The sequence below is a fragment of the Coloeus monedula genome (assembly GCF_965178545.1).
Source record: "Coloeus monedula genome assembly, chromosome: 15".
NCBI lineage: Eukaryota > Metazoa > Chordata > Aves > Passeriformes > Corvidae > Coloeus > Coloeus monedula.
Genome location: NC_138795.1, coordinates 11,538,673 through 11,554,106, shown reverse-complemented (window position 1 = coordinate 11,554,106; position 15,434 = coordinate 11,538,673). Strand labels below are relative to the sequence as shown.

General features: G+C 44.0%; 1 protein-coding gene across 1 annotated transcript in view; it reads left to right on the top strand.

Moving 5' to 3' along the window:
* The window catches only part of ATP10B (ATPase phospholipid transporting 10B (putative)), a gene marked incomplete at both ends in the record, with an annotated part of 49,203 nt that extends 40,431 nt beyond the window's left edge, over nucleotides 1–8,772 (top strand). Inside the window, 5 exons of the mRNA XM_082291442.1 lie at nucleotides 1,185–1,478; nucleotides 4,951–5,151; nucleotides 5,907–6,011; nucleotides 6,450–6,637; nucleotides 8,718–8,772. Of these exons, the coding sequence (XP_082147568.1) occupies nucleotides 1,185–1,478; nucleotides 4,951–5,151; nucleotides 5,907–6,011; nucleotides 6,450–6,637; nucleotides 8,718–8,772 (843 nt within the window). The remainder of the gene's footprint in view (nucleotides 1–1,184; nucleotides 1,479–4,950; nucleotides 5,152–5,906; nucleotides 6,012–6,449; nucleotides 6,638–8,717) is intronic.
* Between the last annotated feature and the right edge of the window lie 6,662 nt (nucleotides 8,773–15,434).

Here is a 15,434-nt window from a genome sequence, read left to right as displayed (position 1 = left end):
TTTACCCCCTGAGACCAGCAGGCTATTCAAACACTGAGAATGAAATATCTTCCAGGAAGATGCAACGTAAATAGGTAGCTTGGCTGATTTGTTTCAAAAGGCAAGTCAAGGCAAACCAAGAATTTCCACTACTGTTTTTAGTTTATTTGCAGAAGGATGATGTTTCTTCAATATTTTTAGGGGATTTAAATGTGCAGGCTAGATGCAGGTTTTTATTAGATGTCAGAGGCACATTTGATTCCAGAACCTCCCACTTAAGTGTAATTTAAATCTTGCAAACATCTTACACATGTACCTTATGCTACATAAAGTGAAAATAGCATTGTAAAGCTGAATCATCACTCAATAAAGCTGACAGAAAAGGTAGAAAAAGGAGTGATTAGCTCCTCAGATATTCATGGCCATGCCACAGAAGGAGGATTTTGAGTATTAAGAGGGAGCAAAATATCTTTGATATAATTTTGGGTTTTCTCTGATAGTGATGTGCCGATTTAGGAGATCTGAATGGGAGAGGTAAGAGTGTTCCCCTTAAGTCTGTTTCTATCTACCACCAAGTCAATTCCAGTTGTTGGCATATAAAAGGGAACTTGATCCAAAATTAAGCAGATTTGCTACGACAGAAGGACTTTCTCTTTGAGGCACAGTCCTGGAAAATACGAAGTTTAACTTCTATTCCTAATTGTGACGCATGCCTGATATGTGACTTAGGGAAGGCCACATTCTGAAAGTTACTGGATAATTTTGAAAATCTGAACTTCTTGTTTCTCTTACCACAGTTTATTTCTCAAGGAAGCCAATGCTGCAATATCTCACATCATTCATATCAGAACTAGATTTTTCAATAGCCTTAAAAGAAAAATTCTCTTTTTAATTTCTGAATGCCCAGCATAAATGCAGATATGCCCTCCTGATATAAAGATTATTATATTTTCTCTTAAAATAATTCCTTACTTCAGTTAACTGGCTGATAAAATGTGCAGTGTTTGAAGGATTGGAGGGTGTTGTATTTATTTCAATATGTCAAATCAGATGAATCAGTGCATTTCTCAGTAAGCTTTCCCTAACGTTTTTCTGATAGGCTTAAACCCACTGGCATGATTATACAAACATGCACTTGGCAAGGTGCTGTGCTGTAAAGGGAGATGGAGATAACTATTTCTCAAACCACGTCTGTTTTCTCACAGGAAACTTGTGAATCTCTCTTGAATTTAACCCTGGAAGAGGTGAGGAAGAATTATGAATATGACAAACCACGGAGTAAATTTTTTGGCATCACCCCAACATCCTTCTCAGCCTCTGAGGCCCCCAGCCCTGAGTTTGGGCTGGTGATTGATGGACAGACGCTGAACATCATCTTCCAAGGAGGGTTGGAGGAGAAGTTCCTAGAGCTGACACAGTACTGCCGGTCCGTGCTCTGCTGCCGCTCCACTCCTCTGCAGAAGAGCATGGTAGTCAAGCTCATCCGGAGGCAGCTGAAAGTGATGACCTTGTCCATAGGTACCTCCACTCTGAATCTCGCAGGAGAAAGGGGAAGGAGGTTCTTTCTTTAAGAGAAATGTGTAGAAATTTATTGTACGGGGCAGATTTTTGTGCCGTAGACAGACGCAGTGAGGAAACAGCATTGATTAATTTTTCCTGATCAAAACCCAAATAAAAGTCCTTTTTCAGCTTTCACAAAGCATATCTGCCCCCCTTTAAACAAGATGAAGATGCTCTAAATTCAGAATCTCCCAGCAGTCCCTTTCATGCACAACAGTACAAACACACATACATATTCCCTCCAAAATGTCCTTGTTTTGGGCCTGGAAGGCACTCAAAATTAGTCAATATTTTATCTTTTCATAAAGCCCTTTTCCTGTCAGATTTTCCCAACTGGTAAAAACAGTTATCTTCAGAGTGGTATTAAGCACTGACTCATTTGCCTTTTACCTCCAAATAATGTGAAATGCTTTGAGGTTTTCTTCCACACTTTCGGTAAGTGATGCCACTAAAAACCTTGCAGAATTGATTTAGATGACTCCAAACTAAAAAAATACACCTCTATGGACAAAACAAAAAAGGCAGAGTGCTGACTTTCAGCGGGGGAAGACAGGCAGACAATCAATGTGATTGATAATGCAAGCTTCGTTTATTAGCAATACAGAGGCACTTATATAGTGTGAAAGTACAAGCTTACCAGTTCTTTAATTAGTTTAAACTTACGAAAGCGCATTCTAACTTCTACATAATTGGGTTAGATAAAAGACTACATTTAGCAAGCTTCTATTATTTATGTTTTGACTTGAGAGATCAAAGATCTTCCTCCCTTCTCATGGTCAGTACATCTTATCAGCACAGGACTGTACCTCCTTAAAACTCCATTTTGGTTCTCAGGCCTGTTTCTCACACAGGCATTTTCTCATGGAGGCATTTTCTTGTGCAGGCTTTTGCTTGTACAGTTCTTTTATTGATTTGTACCCTTTATCAATGATCCATGTCCCTGATCCTCTAACCATTCTCCAACAGCAGAGTCTGTTGTATTTTTAAAATTTTGCTTTGCCTTACAGTTCAAAACATTAGCTTTCAGCCCTCTGCATCATTTACTTTACCAGCTAACTTAATGTACAATCTCTACATTGAAAGCAGCAATCGGCTGTTCTGTCCCTGGAAATTTGGTTATATATTTAACATACTGTTCTGAGTTGAAATGAGCAAGATAATTCTTGAAACTGCCTTGTTACATTGTCATCTGAATAAAATTTTTCATAGATTCAGAGAAAGTAAGGTGTTGCAAAATTGTTCCTGAGTACATGGATTTGGCCAAGCAAAACCACAAAATTATGCTGATGTAAATGATCTTGGAGTGGCTGTGTCACCACCCAGCCGGTCCTAATGCTGGGTTTTGCCCTGGTGGAGCCAAGTCTCCTGGGAAAGAGGGAGGATGTTCCTACCAAGACCAGAGCCTTGATGTCATGCCACGTATCAGTTTTCCTGATCAAGATGCATGGTAGTCCGGAATAGTTGAAATAATCAGCATAGCTGAGATTATGTCCTTCTTTTGATGGAGGTAACTTTTCTTGCACTGTTATTGTTCCCTCCTGTCTTCCAACTCTAGGGGATGGTGCAAATGACGTAAGCATGATTCAAGCAGCTGATGTTGGAATTGGAATATCTGGCCAAGAAGGCATGCAGGTATCATCTCAGTTTCTTTCCTTTCCTCTTTTGTCAGGTAGTCCATTGCGGCTTAATAAGTTTCATAGCACCCAACACTCTAAAGTGTCATCTTAAAAATGCAAGGTGGCTTCATAAATTAATATACACTTCATAATTATGGGTCCAGCCAAATAAAAGAACATTTTGAGCCAAAATTAGCATGCAGGGACAAACCTGTGTTTACTTATGAGCCTGGAAAATTAGCAAATGTCTGTCCAGTATTAGGTGAGCAGCTGTATTCTGAATGCTCTCAGCTGCTGCATTTACAGGTTTTGTGGATTCTCTTCCACTGTCTTCTGCCCTGAATCATTTCCCAAACATGCCCCTTCCTTTTCTTCCTGAAATTGAGAGTTCTGCAGAGATTGAAAGTTCCAAATGTGTTCTTGAGGGTTAGTTTGATGTTTTCTTTCTTCTACAATATAAAATAAGAGAGAAGTATTTCACTGTCTATGATGAAATTTCATTGTACAGACTGTGAAAAAGATATACTGTAAATGATGTTCTATTCCTTTTCCCAAAGGCTGTGATGGCCAGTGACTTTGCAATATCCCGATTTAAACACCTCAAAAAGCTCCTTCTTGTCCACGGACATTGGTGCTATGCTCGCCTGGCGAAGATGGTGATTTACTTTTTCTACAAAAATGTGGTAAGATGATTAAAATTATGAAGTTTTCATCCTAGCAAATCTTAATTCCAGATCTGAGGGGTTTTTTTGTTGTTTGTATTTGGTTTTTGCAGGTTATACTCTTACTTTCTATGAAGCTGTAGTTTGTGTTTCTTCATTTTGCAAGGTTATAGTACGCCTCTTCCTTCTTAGCAAGGTGCTGCATAGAGCATTGAGGATAACACAGGCTCTAAATATATTTTGAAATAACATTATTCCAGAGGGAAAAAGGACTCAAGGCTTAGTAAATTTATATGGTAGCACAAGAAATTTTATTAATAATATCTATGAGCCTCAAAATAAAATTTGCATAAGGAATATCAGATTAATAGCACTTGAATGTAGAAGATGAGTGTGCACTAAGAATTGCCTGCCTGTGAAACCTCTGCATTTTTACAGGAATAACTTGAAAGAAAAGATGCAGTCATATCTGTCATTTTTATTAAAAATTTAATGTATACACAAATGAGCTCTGCATTGAAGTATAACATAAAATGGAAAAAATGAAGTAATTCAGTTTCTACAAGACTGGGCAAACAAGTCAATTTGACGTGAAATACACTCTGAGCATTAAAAGTTTTTTATTTAGAATTCAAGGTATCTTTTGTGGAGTTTTTAATGATTTTCAATAAGGATTACTTCTTATCACTGTTAAAATTTGTAGTGGAAATTAACACTTTTCTTTCTTTGATTGAACATCCTTTTAGAGTTCAAAGGATATTTATTTGCAATGTGAAATAGTTCTCTAGACTGGGATGCTGCTGTTCTTTCATCTCCCCAGTAGCAATAGGGAGCAGCACGCCTTTAATTCCATATGGACAATGAGACTGTAAAAGGATTTTAAAATCTGGTGCTCACAGCTGTGAACAGTTTACTTAATTATTCTCTGATATGTTCTTAAAGAAACATAATGGCTTTTAAAAAGCTGTATCGCAGTGGATCACTGTGAAACAGACACTTAAGATACACTGAGTTATGGAATGAAGTGCAGTGCCTTTAACCAAAAACCTGTCTGTTAGGATACTCTGTTACAAACCAATGTCCCACATAAATGTCACAGGTGGAACTACGTGTTTGTATTTGCTTCTCCACAGTGCTATGCCAACCTGCTCTTCTGGTACCAGTTCTTCTGTGGGTTCTCAGGCAGCACCATGATAGATTACTGGCAGATGATTTTTTTCAACCTCTTCTTCACCTCAGTGCCCCCTCTTCTCTTTGGAGCCCTTGATAAAGATGTTTCTGCAGAAACACTCCTACGTCTGCCCGAGCTGTACAAGAATGGACAAAATTCAGAGGTATGTCATGATTGCTAAAATAACTGCTTGATAATACCAAGGTAAACAGGTTTTTTGGTTTAGGAATGAGGGAAGGAAGAGTTTAGGCTTACTTGGAACGTTGAAACAACAGGAGCCCAGCCTTCTGTCTCTCCAGTATTGAATTCCACTCCATGGGAGCTGTCACCCCTGCCACTAGATAAGTTTACTATGACAAATAGTCAAATTAAAATGGCAAAAAATAAATGCTTCACTAGAAGAAAGGATTTTTTACCAAATGTATAACTCTAGAAAGAGTTTTGATAAAGAATTTGAGCCATAATATCCCTTCTGAAGGGATGCAACAGTGAAATACAGCTTTTAAGACTCCTTGTAGAATTGTTAATATTCCTAAGGTCTAGTTTTACTTAACACAGAGATAAGCCTTTGGTTTAATCAGTGGCACAGGAGGCATTTACTCATGGAGGAGACCAGTTAGCAATAATCAGTAGTCTGAATGGAAGAAAAACAGACAGCAATTATGTTTGCAGGACAGACTAGAGACGTATATATCCCATCATAACTACTGTCATCTATTAACTCTTGCAGATATACAACAGATCAACTTTTATTATTACAATTTTGGATGCCTTCTATCAGAGCCTCATTTGCTTCTTTGTCCCCTATTTGGTAAGTAACAGGCTCATTAATATTCTCAGGCTCCTGTCCTCCTTAGAAGTAGGAAATTCAGTTCTGAATAGTCAGGGCTCACCACAGTCTCTCTACCTGTTTTGTAGGCGTACGAGGACTCTGATATAGATGTGTTTTCCTTTGGAAACCCCATCAACACCATTTCCCTCCTGACCATTCTCTTGCACCAGGCTCTAGAAATGAAAACATGGGTACGTGTTGGACCTTTCCTATTCACAGCACTCTTGGTTTTTTGTGAAAGTTGCATCCCGTGTAAGCATGGAATATCATTTACCTGAATTCTGGGTCACAGAGTAAGTAAAAGTTGAGCTGAGATTTCACATAGTGCCAGAATTTTTTATTGGCCCCAGCTTAATATTGTCATGTGCACAGTGACAGAATTTTTTTCTATCATGCCTTTGGACAGGATAGTACACAATATTTGCATACTTCAATATATGAGGAAGTGTTACTTAGAGAACTGGATTCACTGTTGTTTTCTAAATTCATTTCTGGCTAATTCTCCTACTGCAGATTTCAGTCAAACACACTGTTAGATGCATTCTTTCCAACTGTCTCCATCTCCTCCTGTCTTACACCCAGTCAGGGTCTCACAGGCATCACTTAATTTTCTGCACTTGTGCTTGCAGACTCTGATCCAGCTAGGAACAATGATCTGCAGCGTGGCCTTTTACCTCATATTCTCGCTGATCTACAACATTGCCTGCCTGGTCTGCAACCCGCCCACCAACCCTTACTGGATTATGGAGAGACAGCTCAAAGACCCCATCTTCTACTTACTGTGCCTTATTACCCCTGTCATCGCACTCTTACCAAGGTTTGAATGTTTTCCTCTCATTTTTCCTTTTGTGTAGACATGTGAGTGAAGAAACAATAACGATGTGTACAGATATGTGATTGTCTTGGTTTGAAAGACAGGTGTCTGCTAAGGAAGGCAGAAGCCTCCCTTGGAATGGCAGATGCAACCCTCTTCCCTTCGAGATATTATAATTTTGAAATCAAGGGCTTTTAGGCAAAAATGTGGGAAATAGGAATAACAGTTCTTTACTATTATATATACAACCAGTCAAACAAAACAACAATAACTATGGCAGTAACAGCAAACAATCCCAAACCCAGTCCCAGCCTTCTCGGCTGTCGGGCCCTTTCCCCTCGGGTGCAGTTCCGCTCGCAGCCGGCAGGGGCGCTGGCGGCTCCCGGTGAGCAGGGCAGGTGCGATGGTTCCCCCGCGGCTGCAGGGGGCGCTCCGGAGCGAGCTCGGGGAGCACGCGGCACCGGTGCCCTGGGATCCCGGGAGAGATGGGACAAAGGCTTCACAAACCCCTGGGCAGCTGGCCCCGGTGTCCGGCCGGACCCTCGGGAACAGCAGGCTGGAACGGCAGGCTGGAGCGGCAGGCACGAGCACAAATCCCAGGTGGCAGACGAGATGTATCCAAACGGGGAACCCCCCGGGAGTCTGGGCAGGCAGGGCAAGCACGGCTACAACGTAGCGAAGGGTCGAAGCAGCGGCAGGGCAGGGCGGCCACAGCCCGGCCTCCAGCGGGGCAGGGAAGGAGGCTTTGGGATCCCGGGGCTTTCCAGCACAAGGAAAAGCAGCCGAAGCAAGCTGACTCCTCTCTGTCCGAACGCCAGAGACCCAACTGCCCACACACCCAGGTGAAACAAAAGGAGCAGCCAGGTCTTTTGTCTCTCTTAAGCACCCAGGGATTTGTTGTCTTAGTAACAGTTTGGGGGGAAAATTCCTTTAACAGAAAAAAACTAGACCTCTTAAAACCCCAACAGTGATGTGTCAGACACATGTGCTGCACAGGGATAATTGATCAGTGTGGAAGTCAGGTGCCTGAGTTCAACCTTCCAGATCATAAACCATTCATTTATTCAGTTATGCAACCCTAGATAAGTCACTATATACCTTCTACTTTTCCCATAAGGAAAACCTTTCTTACTGGGTTGCATCAAAGTTTACCAGTACAGATCTGCTATGCTATTGTTCACTGTCTTATCCACAATGTTGTTAAGCAGATCAAGAATATAAGCAAGTCTTTCAAATATTCCTTTATGTTTGAGAATTACGAAATATATCCTCGGTTTTAAGTACATTAGTGTGCATTACTAAGCTGAATTTAAGAGCGTTTCTATATGAGAAAAATATACTGCATCTAGAATTTTAGTTTTACTCTGTGTCGCTGTTGTACCAAGACGGCGCAAAGAACGACACGGATTCAGTATCGGGTTCAAAGTCCAGAGAATGGCTCTCTTTAATTATATAATTCAGCCTTTATAGCTTTATTCGCAAGGGTGGCATAAAACCATTGGATGCTTGACCATCCGCCTCCCAGAGGGATTGGCTGAACGGCATATCACCCATTTTCAAAATATTTTTCCCAGTGTGGAAACAAAGGCACAAACAGCTTGTGCACCTGTGAGATAGTTTACAAAACACAGACCTCTTTCCCAGCTGGTTAGCGTGAGAAAGGAGACTTTCACAGGCAGCTGTAAAAATACAAAAATTTCTCTGCCTCCTCTCTTAGCATCTACAATTCCCCCTTTTTGTTTTAAAGACCAAAAAGGTAGTGTTTGTAATCCTCTGCAGGATCCCTTGCAGCGAGGAGAACAAACACAGCAAAAAGGATCTGTTTGGTAATGGCTGTTACCAAGCTAAATCCAAATCAGATACTAACTTAGTGTAGGCAGAGAGATTCTCCAGCAATGCCATGGGAAATATATCTAGCAAATCCAGCTATATGTCCAGTCATTAATCCTAAATAGCCTTAAGGGCTCTACATCATTTACTAATTCTGAATAGCCTTAAGGGCTCTAACATTCTACATAACATTCTGACTCCATAGCCTGAGAAATTTGAAGTTCAATCTTTAAAATTCAGTCTCTGCTTGTAGAAGGACCTGGCTGATGGTCGACATCTTGGTCATCATCAGAGAGATCATTCGCTGAATGATCTACATTCTGGTCATCATTTGAAGGTTGCCTTGGAGGTTGCCTGTTCTGCTGCTGGTGCCGCAGGTCAGGCCGAATGCATCTTGCAGGTAGCCATCGTACCCCAGTATCTGTGGAAACGCAAGCATAACCATGTGTAGTGGTTTTGTCCAAAATACTCATTACTGTTTATCTGCTGTGAGATAAGAATTAGGAGAAATGCAAAGCAGGCACCAAACTTGAAAGAATATAAAGAAGTTTATTAACAGACCTAAAAGAGGAAAAAAATTATACCACCTTCAGAACTCTCCTCCTCCCCCCACCTTCCTCCCTTCTCCCACTGACAATGTAAAAAGAAAACCCTTGAGATGTTCAGTCTGTTACCACTTCCATAATAACCTTGTTCAGTCCATTTAGAAAGAGAAGTCTCTTCTTGCTCGTGCTATGAAAACATTATCACAACGAGACAGCCGCCCACTTCCAAATATCGTTCAGTCCATTTAGGAAGAGGAGTCTCTCTGCCTGCATGTGAGTCCCTTCCCCCGACTTGCAGCTTTTCCTGCAACTGCTTTCGAGGGTCCACTCTTGAAGGTTTTTGGGGTACAATTTTAAGGTTGAGCCGTTCAGAAACAAAAACAGAGGCCCTTCTCCTTCCCTGGGAGCAAAGGGTCTTCATCATCTTCATCTTTAGAACTATCTCTGGGAGCATCTCTAGGGACTGAGGTTTTCTCCTTTCCCATTTGGAACAAAAGTCCTCGTCTGGTTCATCTCTCCCTGTCCAAACTTCTCATGAAATTACAGCTGCGTCAGCATCTGCCTATCTCAGCGCAGGTGCTTTGCTTACAAGTTGAACACTCCACCCCCCATATCTTCATGAGATTACAACGGGCTACTCTGATATATCATAGCTTCACAACAGAATTTCAGCTTTAAGCATCTCCTCTCTCTCTCTTCCCTCAGTTTTTCAGCTCTTCACGGCAGTAAAAGGGTTAATCTCACCTCGGCCTTGCAGCTTTGCAGCTGGAATGTTGAATTTTTCTTATCACAGTGGAGAGGGGGGAGAGCCGGGCTGCTCCGGCTGCCCACGGCAAGGCAGTGGGGGGGGTTCCACGGCTGGAACAGGTCCATCGGCTCCAGGATGGCCGTGGCCTGGCCCGGCCTGGCCCAAGCAGGGCCTGGCCGGGCCCGCTGGCCCCCACACGGGGCCTGCAGCCACCTGTCCCAGCACCGGAAACGAGAGAGAGCTTGGAGGGGGAGTTTGTCTATTCTTAAATGTGGATCACAGAGGTGGTCACAACTTTAAGTGGCTTAGAGAATTGTCCATATTCAAACTGGCCAGCTGATAGGTTCTATCAGTTCCCAGAGGAAACTGTAAGCACCCCTTAGCAAGGACATCCCTTCCGGGACTATGCTTGCTAACCTATGACACCATGACCCCAAGCAATGAGCTCATGAGGGCCTTCCCACTTCTTAGTGAGGAAGTCCTGTACCCAGACTTTTGCTCGAGGCAGGTGCGTCTCGCCTGAAGACTGCCATGAGAGTAAATGGTTCAAAATAACAGGATTGTTTGAATTTTGTGGTACTGTAAGGTGATTAATTGTATATAATGCTTTTTCTAGTCGGCTCTGTGGGGTTTCTCCATGCATTCCCCCTTTTTGTTTCTCCAGAACATGCTTCAAAGTGCTGTGAGTGCATTCAACAATGGCTTGGCCAGTAGAAGAATGCGTAATACCCAAAGTATGATCTACACCCCATAGGTGCAGAAACTGCCATGTCTTCTGAGAGACATAGGCAGGGCCATTATCAGTTTCACAGAAGAAGGCACACACAAGATTGAGAAAGCGAGTTTCCAATGGGCAATGACATCGCGGCCTTTCTCCCCAGTATGAGCAGACGCCCACATAGCTGAGGAGAACGTGTCAATAGACACGTACACATACTTAAGTCTGCCAAATTCAGGAATGTGTGTTACATCCGTCTGCCAAAGCTGCAAGGCTTTTAGGCCTCTGGCGCTTACCCCCGATGGCAGAGGTGCAGCGAGTCCGTGACAGTCAGCACAAACACTGACAATGTTCCGAGCCTCAGTTGGCATTAGGTGGAACTGCTTCTGCAGGGTATGCGCACTTTGATGGAAAAAACTGTGCGATGCTTTAGCTTGTGCAATTTTGTCAGGCTGAGGCGCCACCCAGGCAGGGTTAGCTAGTCTGTCAGGGCTAGCATTGCCTTCTGTTATGAAACCTGGCAAATTGGTATGGCTTCGAATATGCAAAATGTAATATGGATGCACTTGAGCTTGAATTGCACTCCACAAGGCTCTCAATAGTGAAAACAGAGCCGCATTATTCACTTCCTTCAAAAGTGAACAATCTAAGTGTTGGGTTGTATCTGCTACATAGGCAGAATCAGTGACCAAATTCCAAAGAACCTGAGAGAACTGCTGAAAAACCATGGTGACAGCCCTCAGTTCAACCAGCTGAGCTGAGCCTGACTCATGTCCTTCCAGCACCTGCCACTCAGATCCTTCCTTCCAGGTAACAATAGCTTTACCAGTTTTCCCGGACCCATTGGTGAAGACGGTGGGCCCTTTCACTGCCACCCGACTATTTTTGGTCATAAAGTGAAGCTTGTTGATTTTGCCATTTGTAGTAATTTGTGGCTGGGCAGATGATAAGCAATCTGTCCCGCAAAGTTTTGCAGCGCACTTTGCAAAGGAGCACTGTTCATAAGGCTCCACTCAAAGTATTCCTGCCAAATCGGAATAACAATTGTTACAGGATCTGCTGCCATTAATTGCAAACACTGATGACAGCATTTGATTATCAGACAAGCAATCAATTCAAACAAAGTAGATGCTGTCTTTTTTGGCTGATGTGGCAAAAAAACCCATTCCAGGATATGCAAAGGCTTGGGCTAACGCTGTCCCTGGCTCATTTCCATGAGCTCTGAAATGTCCTCAGTCAGAAGAAAACGCAGTGTTACTTCTGTGACATCCTACAGGACCAGCTTCAGCAGCAGAAAGGTGCTGGCTGGGCGCACGTGCTGACTCCTCTACAGAGGAGGCACTTCAGGGAGCCAATGGTCTGGGCCCACATTAACCCAGAGGCAAAGGAAAAGAGAGGAGCTTCTGGTCTGGCTTCTAACAGGTTTATTGTCAGAAGTTCAGCAACCAGAACATGGCAATAATCATAATGGTGCCGAGAGGCTTTTCCCTCAGTTTTATAGGGGGTTTGAAAACCGCGGGGAGAGGAAAGGCAACCAATGAGTTACAAGCCAGGGGGAGGATACAATTCAACAAGAACCAATGGGGGAAACCGGGAGGCAGGAGTTACTACAAAGAACCAGTGAACAACTGAGTAACAGAGAATTTTCCCGAATAGGGGGAGGCGGTTTGGACCCAGGTGCCGCCCAGGGGGACGTGGCTTAGGTCTCTGTGCCACCTATAGACTCTCCCTCATTTTCACTGTCCTGGGTGGGGAATTCTACCCAAGGGAGTGCCCTGAATTGATTGACATTCCCCTGTCCCAGCCCAGCAGTGGGCTGGGTCACAGCAACATGGGGCCACTGTTTATTCCATTGGCCAATGATACCTGTAGGATGTAGATCTGGAATGGTAATGAAAACAGTGATATCAATGGAGGGATCCACTCAATAAACCTGACAAGCAGAAACAGCCTACTGTACCTCCTCCAGCACTTGTCGCACTTCAGGAGTCAATTTTCGAGGTGAATTCAACTCAGGGTCCCCCTTAAAAATATTAAAAAGCATGGAAAGTTGTGCCGTGGTTAGCCCTAGATAAGGACGTAACCAATTAATGATACCCAGCAATTTCTGAGCATCATTCAAGGTCTTAATAGAATCCGAGAATTGCACCTCTTAGTTTTGTATGGTCAGATCCAGAATTTTGACTCCTAAATACCTCCAAGGAGGATGCTGTTAAACGTTCTCCAGAGCCACTTGCAAGCCGTAAGAGTGCAGAGCAGCGAGCAGCTGAGGCTGTATCCTCAGCAGCTCATCTCGAGTGGATGCTGCCACCAGGGTATCATCCATGTAATGGTAGCAGCATGCATCAGGAAACTGCTCATGAACTCCAGACAAAGCCTGAGCAACATACCATTGGCAGACAGTCGTGCTGTTCTTCATGCCCTGAGGTAGAACCTTCCATTGATACCTCTGTGCAGGTTCGTCATTGTTAACTGCAGGCACAGAAAAAGCAAATTTTGGCTTGTCATCAGGATGCAAAGGAATAGTGAAAAAGCAATCCTTCAAATCAATGATCAGGATTTCCCACCCTGTTGGGATCATGGTGGGTGAGGGCATTACCAGGTTGTAATGTCCCCATAATTTCCATCACTGCATTGACTTGTCAGAGATCCTGTAACAATCTCCATTTCCCTGATTTTTTCTTAATTACAAAAACAGGAGTGTTCCAGGGACTAGTAGAAGGCTCAATATGTCCCTGTTGTAATTGTTCCTGGACTAACTGGCGAAGGGCGACTAATTTCTCCTCTGGTAGAAGCCACTGGTGAATCCAAATAGATTTGTGTACTAGCTACTTCAAAGGCAGCGTAGGATATACTGCACCCTTCGGCACAGTGGCCCTCATCAAAAATTTGTCCCAATCCGCACCCCACAAGCTGCCAACACATCCTGTCCCCAGAGGTTAAGCAGAGCTCTAGTGACATAGGGCCGAACTGTAGCTGTTTGCCCCTCTGCATTTTTCACCACCACAGGTCGTTTACTTAAATAGCTCTATGCGGTTCCTCTCAACCCTGCGATGGCCGACCCCGCAGGGGCCAGAGGCCAATTGGAAGGCCACACAGAGGAGGAGATAATTGTCACATCAGCGCCAGTGTCGATCAAACCTCGGAGCTGGATCTTAGGCAACTGGGCATCTGGCAGGATTGCGGTACACATCATCTGCAGCTTTTTGCTGGAGATGTCTGCAGTCCAGAAGACCCGAGGAGGTCCCATAGATCCAAAGCCACCATCTCCACGACTGCCTTGTTCTGCTCTGGGAACACATGACTTAAAAGGCACAAGTTGACTAATTCTAGTCTCTTCAGGAATAGTAACAGGGGGGTGGGTGTGGAAACAATAGCACAAATCTGACCTGTAAAGTCAGCATCAATAACTCCTAGGTGTACAAAGATCCCTTGAAGAGTGGCACTAGATCTGCCCACAGGCAATGCACTGAATCCCTGTCCCAGGGGCCCAAATGCATCCAAGGGAACCTTATGAACACAACAGGAGTCTAAGATGACTGTTGCTGCAGTGTGCACATCCACCCCAGCTGATGCCCGGGTGCTGGCTGCAAGCTGGCTGAGTAGGCCTGTGTCGGAGGAGCTTGGGGAAACATTTGTATCTGGGCGCAATTCCCCCATGCGCCCCCCAGCCCACTTTTTCCGGGGCGTAACAGGGCTCGACCATCGACATGATATGCAGATTGACAGTAGTCTGAGGAATGATCTGGCCTACCACACCTCTTGCATAGAACAATTCCTGTTTTCCTTATTTCTATTCTTTTGCCTAATCTGTTTCTGCTTGTCCCCAGTCTTAGGCTGTCCTTTTTGTCCACCAGAATTTACTTGAAGAGGCCGTAGAACTGCAGCCAGACCAGACCTATGCTCCACAGATTCCACTTTAGCACAGGCTTCAACATTCTGTGTAAGCGTGGGTTCCCCTGGCAAGGCATCAATAATCCTTCTGCACTCATCATTAGCATTATCTCTTGCTAGCTGTCTGCACAACAGCTGCCTCACGGCCTCATCCTCAACTTGCTTCTCAAGGGCCACAGCAATCTTTTCCACAAAAGACAAAAAGTGCTCTTTTGGCCCCTGAGATATTTTCACATATCGTGTTTTAGGAGCAGCCATGTCTATGCCCTTTAATAAGGCTCCCATACCAATCCTCTGAGCCTGTTCAAGGATCTGAGGATGCCAGGCAGCTTGGGCATCAGGGTCCCCATAGTTACTGAGTCCCATGAGAGCATCTGCAGGAACTCTACATCTGGGATCAGTTTGAGGCAACTGCATATTCCCAGCTGCAGCCTTCTCAGCCATCCTTCTCCGGTCAGCTTCAAAAACTTGATATTGTACAGGTTGAAATAACACCTGACCTAAATGCTTAATATCAAATGGAGAAAGCAGATCAGTATTCAGTACTCTAATAATCTGCATGACCTCAGGAGAACCCAATCCATACTGAGCAACCTTAGATTGCAGATCCTGTACCACTTTCCAGGCAAAGATTCCATGCTTGTCAGGCTGGCCTGAATTAGGAAGAGCCTTTTGTACGGGAAAAGCTTGGAGTTTACCCTCTGTATCACTATCAGCTTTGTCCCTCGTTAGATCACTTTGACCTGCCTGATTCTGAGGTAAGGTAGCAACCTGTTCAGGTCCCCTTTCCTCTTCAGGCATCCCAACTCTTTCTAGTAAATCCCAATCCCCAGCTTCCAATGCCCACCTTTTAAGCTCCTCCCAGGACTGTTTTGAATATTTTGGGCGAACAATCACCGTGCATTCTGGAAGGGTCCGAGGGCGGTTGCGAGCTGGCCGAGTTCCGGATTGCTAGCGCCTGAGTGCCTTCACAGCCTCCCATAGCGAAGTAAGCGTTTCCGTAGCAACGCTGCTCGCATCGTCAGACGGAGGTGTGTCCGATCTCCCGGGAGGCTGACAGGACGC